The sequence below is a fragment of the Teleopsis dalmanni genome, chromosome 2 (assembly GCF_002237135.1).
Source record: "Teleopsis dalmanni isolate 2A chromosome 2, ASM223713v2, whole genome shotgun sequence".
Classification (NCBI taxonomy): Eukaryota; Metazoa; Arthropoda; class Insecta; order Diptera; family Diopsidae; genus Teleopsis; species Teleopsis dalmanni.
In genome coordinates, this window is record NC_051847.1 from 222257981 (window position 1) to 222267818 (window position 9838).

The following is a 9838-nucleotide window of genomic DNA, read 5'->3' on the forward strand; positions in this document are numbered from 1 at the left end:
ATTGCGAATTGTTTTCTGAGTTTCAACTCTAGAGCTCGTAATTATTTATTCAAGGACTATTTTATATACAAATCAAAAAAACTAAAATATTTAGATATATTATTAAAAGAAATAAATTATTTTTTTTATATGTCTCTGAAATAAATAATTTGTTTTATATTAATTCCGTTAAAATTTAGTCTCTATCTCTATTCTTATCTCTATTTTTAATATATATACTATGAAGAAAGAATTTATATATAATTTTCTTGAAATTAAAAATGATATCAAAACTGCATTTAATTATTTTATCATACAAATTGATTTTTTTCCTGATATATAGATTTTTTGAATAGATTCATATACCAAAAAATCTGCCTTTGTGTATACTCATTTTCAATATGTAGCATTGTTGCTAGAGCTACATATGTATGAATATGCCTGATACATAAAGTTGTGCTATCCTTATGGCTTTATCTGGATTATCATTCAATTATAAGGGTAACTTTGGTTGACAATATGCGTATTTACACAAAAAGTACACAAACATTCCATGTAATATGCGGGAGAAAATTGTATGAAATGTCCACACAGTGGCAATCGCAGCCATGGGCTATAGATTTTATCCTTAATGTTGGCAATTTCTAAAGCCGCAAATTTCCAACTTCATACAAATGAACTGACGTGTTAGGCTAAAAGTAATATTTGAAAAGTGTGGTTTGGGGGTTGGAACTAATTTGGCAGCATTTGAACAATTGATTGGATATGCGAATGTCCAAGTAAAAGCTTCTCTTTAAAAATAATCCTCTCTAATAAAACGACGAAAAATTCAGGAAAAACACAACGAAAAAAAAAAAGTTTGTAAAAGTTTGTATGACAGTGTAGGACCTCCAGAGTCAGATTTAACCTTTTCAGCATCGATTCAATAGCTGATTAGTACTATTAGCGGTTGTAAGTGTACATCAGTGTAATGGCTTAGTTGGCTCATTGGTTGGTTGGCTGATTCGTTAAAAGGAACATATTATCATTCAAAATATTTGGGTACCATTTTGTGCGAGATTTCAATTTATCTAACTGCTATTTTGCTAATGTAGCTTTGCTGTTCGACAATACTGGTATGTGAGTGTGTTCATGAGTTGGATATGGAGTTGACATTGGCGGCCAAAAACTAAATTGACTAAAATCTCATTTGTTTGCTGTATGCGAATTGATGTCTACTAACCCCCGCACCAAATTTGTTGTCATATAACAAATAGTTTTAAGCAGCTTATTTTGCTAACAAACTAATAGAAAAATGTACTGGGTACATTAGGTGAGGGTTGGCGAGGGTTAAGAATATACTACATTCGTTATTTAGTAACTACGCATACATTTTTGATAAATTTTAGTGTAATTTCTATGGTAGCCACATACGAAATTTGAACTTTTGTGCTACATTTTATTGTTTAATTAATGCAATTACAATACTGGGCCGCTTAGGAATTGGCAGCGATAAAATTTATTGCTGACAACTTGTGCTGTCAATAGCCAATAAAACCGTTTTAAAATGAAATATGTTTCAATTTTATTTAAATGCTTGCATTACTATTAGAAATTTTCGTTAATTAATTTTAATTATGAGATAATGAATTTTCAAAACTCAAAACTGTTACTGCACATATAGCAGTTTTGTAGTACGTGTATATTACGTGAATACCTTGAGAGAATAATATATTTTATTATTTAAAAAAATTTAATTATTTTTGTTTCATTTTTATTTAATTCGAAATTTAATTTATTAATTATTTAAATTTAATGAAAAATGATTTTTTGAAAAAAAAATTTTTAATGTGATAAAAACTACTATGCGATGCGGTCTTAAGATAAACACTATTTCTACATAAATTTTCTTGACACTTTCTATTTTGATTGTTATTATAAATCAACTCCCTAATTATGTCTCAGAAGATTTTCAAAAATATTTATCACTTTAATGCAGCACACCCATATACCTATATATACAAATGTATACTATTTTCTCGATAGGGGTGTTCACGATGTCGAGCAAAAAGCTCGAAACCAAATTATATTCTAACAGTGCAAAGTGGCAACAAGAAAATATATTTACTCAAAACGTGTTTTGTTAAATGTTATACAGTTATTAAGCTATTTACTCAAAATTGTAAAAGCTCCTAATATTTTCCCGTGCCAGTTTCAGAGATTGGATACTTACCAAAGAACTGTTATTATTAAATTATCTTGAAATGATTGCAATCGATTTATGCACTTTTAGTTTATTTTATTTCAATGACAGAATGCACTGACTTGAATTGTGTTGTATTACAAAGGACAATGGAATATATAACGTATTGTGAGATCGTCAAATTTTTTTTTGGATTAAGGCAAGATACATACTATATGAAATAAAAAGATTTAATCACATTAAAATTGGTACAATTGGTCACCTCAAATTATTTGTAATTGTTACCCTTTTTACTGGCATTGAACTTGTTCTTCCTTTAATTTGGTATATTTGTCATGTTCCTCGATTTGAAGCTACGTTTTAAATACGTAAATACTATCCGTTAAACGGTTATCTTCTTGATTTATAACTAATAAAAAGAAAAATATAGATATTATATGGACACCGATGACGATTTAAATTAGTTAAAACTCATTTTTTATTGTTCAAAATGCAATTTTTTTACAAAATGCTAACTTAAACATGTAAAAGAAAAATTCTTCTTATTATTATTTAAAATTAATTCAATTTTGAATGCTTTTATTGTCCAACACTAAATTTGCCACCTTTTGCAGGTGTTGAATCCGATAAGCTTTCTCCAATATGCAATCTACCGAAGTGATCGCTTACCGAATAAAGCAGTATCGGAATCAGCACCCGCACAAGGTGGCGAGTTTAGCAATTTCAATCAATTTTTATTAATGTCTTGTTTACAACTCAATTTAAAGTAGGTAAGAATTATAAAACGGAGAAATATATATCAAAAATGCTTAAATGGTACAGCTTTTATAATTATTTATTATAATACATTAAATAACATAATATATAATATAATATAATATATAATATAATATAATATATAATATAGTTTAATATATAATATAATGTAATATATAATATAATATAGTTATACATATATGTCTTTAATATTTATTATAATTTTTTTTTTGAATTAATTTCGCTTTCAATAATTATTTGCGATTGAAGCAAATATAAGTTTCTTTTTGTAATAAATAATACTAACAATACGCATTTAAATTTTTTGTTAAATTTTATATTAAATGACTGAATATCAGTTTTTATTAATTTGAAAATAGCTCCAATAAACAACATGTCAAACTAGCCTGATTTTAATACAATGTTTATATGTTCTAAATGCTTTCTTAAAAAGTTGCATCAGTAATATAAAAATAATTAATTTTTAAATCTTTTTTCAATGAAACAACTATTTATTATTATTTATTTATTTTTTTTTTTGTTGTTAAATAATGAGCTCTTTATTTATTGGTATCTATTATTTATTTAGTATAGTATTTTGCGACTACTTTTCAATACCTTAATAGTGTGTGCTTTCATTAAAGAAATTCATTTTAAAATTCTACTGTTCGATATTTAAGTATACGCTCCACCCTTCAGAAAGCTCATATGTTCAGAGTCATTAGCTCGGTAATTGCCAATATGTTTTAAAATTATAAGAATTGCAGTCATGTTTTAAAATTACATTCAATTATTTTAGTTGCCATGATTCGCAGAAAATATCCAGGAATAAAAAACAATCCTTAAAGTTACGCTCTCCTTGCAATATGGGATATATTGTAGTACTTAAGTAAAAAGTACAAATGGTGTACACAATAAAATGAAGAAAATTACCCGTAAATAATTTTTATTTGCCAACAGCGAAAAATATTTTGTAGTTGCACTTTAATAGCGAAGTAATCGGAAGCAAAAGAAAATTCATAACTGCAGTTACAGTTAATTACAAACATTTTGCAAGGATAATGAACGCAATAAGGCACGTTGACATTTGCAATAACGTTGACGATAATGATGACAAGTCAGAAACAAGAAATGCTAGCAATAAAAACAGCAACCAAAACCACAATTTCCGGTGTGAGCACCATGCATAGTACACCTACCGCAATCAGGCTTAGTACGTCTGGCGGCAATTGCTAGGACTTTTCATTTCATTTTGATTGTGTGCTAAATTTTTGTGTTTTCCAATTATTATTGGTCACGTCAGTTTAAAATCATCAGTAGTAGAAATTGGCTTTGGAATCTAAAAGATATAGGTTTTTAGAAAGATACTTCTTTGATAGTTTATCAGACTGTTAATCAGTGAAGACGAAAGACCTATTAAAGTAACTAAATTTAGTCTCTGGATAGGATGGATTTAGTCTTTACTCTAATATACTAGGGTTCTTGTAAGGAATATAGTAGCAGAACGGCGAAAAATCACTAATGGAGGTGCATGAAAGTTATCTAATCGCCTGTTACTGCAACCAACCAATTAACCAACCAACGACCCACAAGACCTATTGCATTAAGCCTGTAAAAAGACTCGTAAGAGTATGCGAACAATTTTGATCAATTTTTAATGGTTTTTAAGGTTAGGAAAAGGTCTATTGCAGTTTAAATAAAGAAAACTCATACGAATTCTATATCTGCACAAAAAAGATTAATAACAAGACCTTACTTAATAGTACCAAAGTTTTGTCTAAATCGAGACAAGGAAAAGAAGAGAAGAATGTTTGTAATTTGCTATGTCCTATTAATGTCTATGCCAATATCCTGCGCTAACAAACCTTCCAGACTATAGAATCTCGGAATGTTGCCGGCAGATAATCTATCGACCTTCGTCAACAGAAAAATGGACAAAGTTCATTTAATAAACAAGATAGTATCCAAATTAGCGAAAATGGAAGAAAATTCGTTGTAAATGGTGAACAATAGTTCACAAGATATGATATATGTAAGACAATGATAATCAATTTATGAGTTAACTTATGACTTCTGGTTTTAAAAATCTTTAGTTAGAGTGTGAGTTTCTGTAAACTTTTAGTTTTCAGTAGTAATGCTCGGTTAGGTTAGAGTGGTAGCAATTATCTGTTGTGGAGTCATGAATGAATGAAGGAACACAGTTCGGTTGTCAGATTTGAAAAATCACGTAAAAGGCGAAAGTCTCATATATCAAGTGCATGTCCTCATGAATTAAATCCTTAATTATAATGTTAGCGCTCTTATGAGAGCTAGAGTCAAATAGCTGTGATCCTAGGTACATATTATTAGTTGCCAATCTAGCCATTACAAAAGGAATACCAGTATCAGAATATTGCCTACCAGAGAGCAGCGTACTTGCTTTTCTAAAATTTTCAAATTTACATCTGGGCGATATGATTCTATATCCAGATACTCACATGAGTTGGACGCTGTTGAGAAAGAAGGAAGCCTGGCAAGTTCAAACTAGAAAACAACGAGTTGTATTGCCTATCAGAGACTTACCTACATTCCTGGTAGGTTACTGGTCTTACTGTGCTAGTAGTTCGAACATCTTGGAGCAACTCAATACAAATGTTTTAATTTGTTACTACTTAAACTGCTCCAGCAAAGTACGACGAGAAGAGTTTCAAGCACTATTCCAAACGTAATTTCCTTTTCTTTTATTACTTGTTTGTAAAAATTATTTAAAAAACCATCACGTTTTTATATGAATAAAAATTCATTTAGAAAATAGTTTTGAATATAAATTATCCACTTACGCTTTTTAAAAATATCTGAAGTGCTGCAGCTCTTTTTAGATTAGTTTGGTGGGTCATGGGTCATGGGTCTTGGGTCATGGGTAATGCTGTTTTTCCTATTACTATGCAATGCGGTTAATGTAATTTTTTCAAGTATTTTTTTATTTTTTAATTATTTTAATGGTTTCAGTTTAATGCATAATTATTTCAATTAGCAGTTTACTTATTAATAAAATTTTAATCCTTTTAACTTCTTCTTACTTGACATTGTCTGCGTGCAACCGAGTACAAAAGTTTACAACATTTTTCGTTTTCCTTTAACAGAGAACAGAAAGAAAAACTTAATGCAGTGTTTAACAGTTTTCCCAAATTTTCAGAAAACGAAGGACTAAAAAGTTGTTACTTCCAAAACTCGTTCGTTTCCGTGCATTCGCTGAAAAAATGTTAGGCGTTGATGAAAATTAGCGTTTTATTGAAATGGGATTTTAAATGGCTGAAAACTTTTGAATGCGTTCGTTGCGTTCATTTTCATTTTCATTTTCATTTTTGTGTTTGGTTAAGTTTCATTATATCTGCCCGCCACTCTTGGCATATAGACATATCTGCATCTATACATCATTGTTGCTGGCGCGTTTCCTCTTTGGTGTTTTTGCTGTCATTTTTGTATCTGAAAGCGGATTTGGCGCTACTGAAAATTTTGCTTAAATATGCGCGCGTTTTATGCATGCATTTTGTGAACTTTATCCTTTAACGAATATGGCGCATTCTCATGTTTTGGCACTTTAGCATCTGCTTTCCTTGTTCGTAGTTTTCTAGTTTACTCTAGTGTTTTTTTCCTTTGTTTGTTATTACCGGAAATGGTGCTTGCTCGTTTTAGTTCATAAAACAAAGTTTTTGCTAAATGCAAAAGTGCAATTTTCGTCACACTAACGATGCAACTTTTGAAACAAATCATTATAAATATTTTCGTTTAACTATTATTCTCAGTAAGTAAGGATTTTCTTCATGTGATTTATGCAGCAATATTTTTCAATTTATGTGTTTTTGTAAATAACTAGTTGTGTTTCAAGGTATTTTCCTATCAGAGTTCAAAAATCAGACAAAGTTAGTTTATGTCAATTTTACCCAAAAAAAAAAATGTTCTCGGTTTGTAATATGAACTAGAAAAGTAATGCGCTACTATTAATTAATCTTTTTTATGCATTTAATTTCTAGATTATAATTTATATCTTATTATCATAAACAAAATGTTTAGTAACTAACTTTCTAACTAATTCAGTTACTTACTACTTTTAATTTTCACTTACTTTCCACTTATTTGTACGTCGTTGTCATAATGTCCTGTTCTACTTTATGGTTAAAGTTAGGTAGGCATGTAACAGAAATTGAGTACTACCGCCGCTTCTAATGCACATGATTAACCAATAAAATTGATGTCTATATGTCTCGAGCTTATAATTGTCCTACTTCAGATATTTGAACAATATTCTCTGCAATGCGATTTTGACATATATGAAGCGTGAGCAATTTCTGATATTGGTTTCGTAAATATGATTTACTTAAGTTTTATAATTCTAATTTGTTAAGCTGCGGTGCAAAGCAGCTCAAATATATATTGATATATTTGTAAAGCTTATTGGATTTTCATTTCTTCAAAAAAACTCACTAGGATTTTCTTTATAATCCCTTTCGTTAGTTCCTTAGTATGTTTTACTTATAACGTAACGGGATATAACTTTGCTAATTTGATGATGCCCCAGCTTAACAATTGAGACTTTTTTAAGATGATCTTAAAATCTAAAAAAAGGTTCAAAAGATCATTCTGCAATGCGACCAAAGGTCGTTCTATTGTTGTACTTGTAAAGCTTATTGGTTTTTCATTTCTTCAAAACAAAACTGACTAGGATTTCCTTTATAATCTGATTCTGCTATTTTTCGCTTATCTATTACAAATACTAGAGCGCAGAATGGAACTAAGTATTTGGCAATTATGATCTAATGTCTTAGCGTGTTTAAGTAGTTATATCTAGTTGCATCTCTAACTGCTTGTAGTAGTTCTGTGTAAAATTCTTGAATTAAGTCGAGTTATTCTCTTCTTTGATTCATTTTTTTTTTTGTAGAAAAATAATGTTCTTAACCTTACTGTAGTATGTGATCACTAGGTTGTCAATAAGCCTTATAGCTATCAATTAAAAAAAATTAAGCATAAATTCTAATTTGTGTTGTCGTATATTTATATTTTTTTCTCAATTTATATAACTAAAATTTTCTCGTATTATAACATTCATATAATATTTCTTGTTTTGGATTTATATTTCTATTGACTCAAAGGTACTGCCTTCTTATAATATAAATAAAAAATAAAAAAATATATCTTGTATTATTTTTGTTTTTTATTTTTATATTTATATTTAATACTTTAAATTTGTAGTTCCAGTACTTATTGCAATAATTTGTGCTCTATTATGCATTGCCCAAGTAATTCTTCAATATTGCGATTTTACTATCTAAGCTGTTATGGACTTAAAAGAACCGATACTAGGAAGTTTTTTTTAGGAAGTTTAGACATTTTCAATTGCTTCCTCATACTACCAAAAAGACCACTCTTTCACGGAGTACAGTAAGCAGAATATGACTTAAATTCCTTTGGCATTTGTTCCGGTGCACAGATACGATCACAGAAATAAATGCGTTGCAATAAGCAATTTGGATGTATCATTACACGTGATGTTTCAGAATAGGCTGTACCATAGGATTTCCATAATATATCCGGTAAATTTATTTGTAAATAATTCCAACCGGGTTGTAACTTAAGTGGCAAAGCGCAGGTGTATGGTTTTAAGTTCATTTCTGTAAATCCAGTACCTAAACGAAATCGGCGTCTTATTCCTGTACCGTCAACCACCTAATAAAAAGAAATCAATTGAAGTTTTTTTTATGTATATGCATTTTTTACCTGAATTTCAAATGAGACTGGCTCGTTAACATTTTTAATTACAAGCACTAGTATTGGTAGTGACATATTCAGCTCATTTTTGGGAAAGCTTGGTGTTGTAATGTATGTTGTATCTAACATTGCTCCTTTTAATTGCAGTACCATGCACTGAAGTTCTTCATCATGGATGCGTTTTATATGTCCGTTTCGAACTTTTGTATCCCAATTTTCTAATGGTTGGTTGTCGACACTATAGAGCACTGAGACTGCGTCGATTCGAGGTGTCAAACGTTTTTTTATTACTTTGGGCTTCGGCATTTTATTTTTTTTTTGTTGAATATATTTTATTTCATGAGAGCATGTTATCGTGAAAAAGTCCTAGAAAGTGTCGAAAGTGATCGAAATTTTTTATAAATTTTTTTGTTATATTCTTTTACTTTTTGTTTGCATTTTATATATTAACATTAATTTTATTTTTTTATTTTATATTGAAGTATATTACCAGGATATGAAAAATAATTAATTATTTTAAAAAAAATAAAGTTTTGTTCTTATACATATTTTACTTATCTTAACAGGTATTGAAAATGATTTCATATTCTTCATACTTTCGAGTAGGAAAATAGTGTATATCATGTATGTATGATATGTAGAAACCCATAGCTAAAATATATTCTTAAATACCATCACAAACTAAATTGATATGACAAGTATCTGTCTGTTTGTTAGTAGATAAGCTAGTCGGTAGCCTGTTGTTAAAATGATAAACTGAAACTTTGAACAAACCAATCGGTTAATGTCGCTTTCCAATAATTGCTAATAGCTGCTGATCAGAAGAATAAAAGAAAAATGTCGCTGATTTGTTCTGTCACTGCCTGTCAATTGTCAAAAGGTGTATTTTTATTCTGAGGTCTCCCTTTCTCGGGGTTTTGTACGTTAGCATCAGTAAAGGCATTAAAGATATTGCTTGTTTTTCACTTTTAAATTATGTCGTCAGTTGAAATGTGTTGAATCAACTTGTCTGTCTTAGTAGTATCGAACATCTATCATCTTATATGCAGTCTGAATGTCATTATAACTTTAATTATTTTTATGAATATATTTAATACTTTATGCAACTAAGTGACGAGTAATGTCCCAGAACTTTGACTTTAACAATTTCAAAGTTAAATGACTTTGAACTTGTAA

The 9838-nt window shown here is 29.3% G+C and overlaps 1 protein-coding gene across 1 annotated transcript; it reads right to left on the reverse strand.

Moving 5' to 3' along the window:
- Positions 1-8120: 8120 nt before the first annotated feature.
- Positions 8121-9099, reverse strand: LOC119682495 (cilia- and flagella-associated protein 20-like). The gene is made up of 2 exons (XM_038095949.1): positions 8672-9099; positions 8121-8620 (listed from the first exon to the last, which is right to left on the reverse strand). The coding sequence occupies exons 1-2, from the start codon at positions 8966-8968 to the stop codon at positions 8324-8326; spliced, it is 594 nt and encodes a 197-aa protein (XP_037951877.1). The 5' UTR covers positions 8969-9099; the 3' UTR covers positions 8121-8323.
- Between the last annotated feature and the right edge of the window lie 739 nt (positions 9100-9838).

Bases quoted from the DNA above. Each gene is read 5' to 3' on its own strand.
- LOC119682495 (XM_038095949.1), bottom strand. From the start codon at position 8,968: ATGCCGAAGCCCAAAGTAATAAAAAAACGTTTGACACCTCGAATCGAC. The intron at 8,621-8,671 runs GTAAAAAATGCA...TCTTTTTATTAG, and splicing joins CAGTCTCATTTGAAATTCAG to GTGGTTGACGGTACAGGAAT.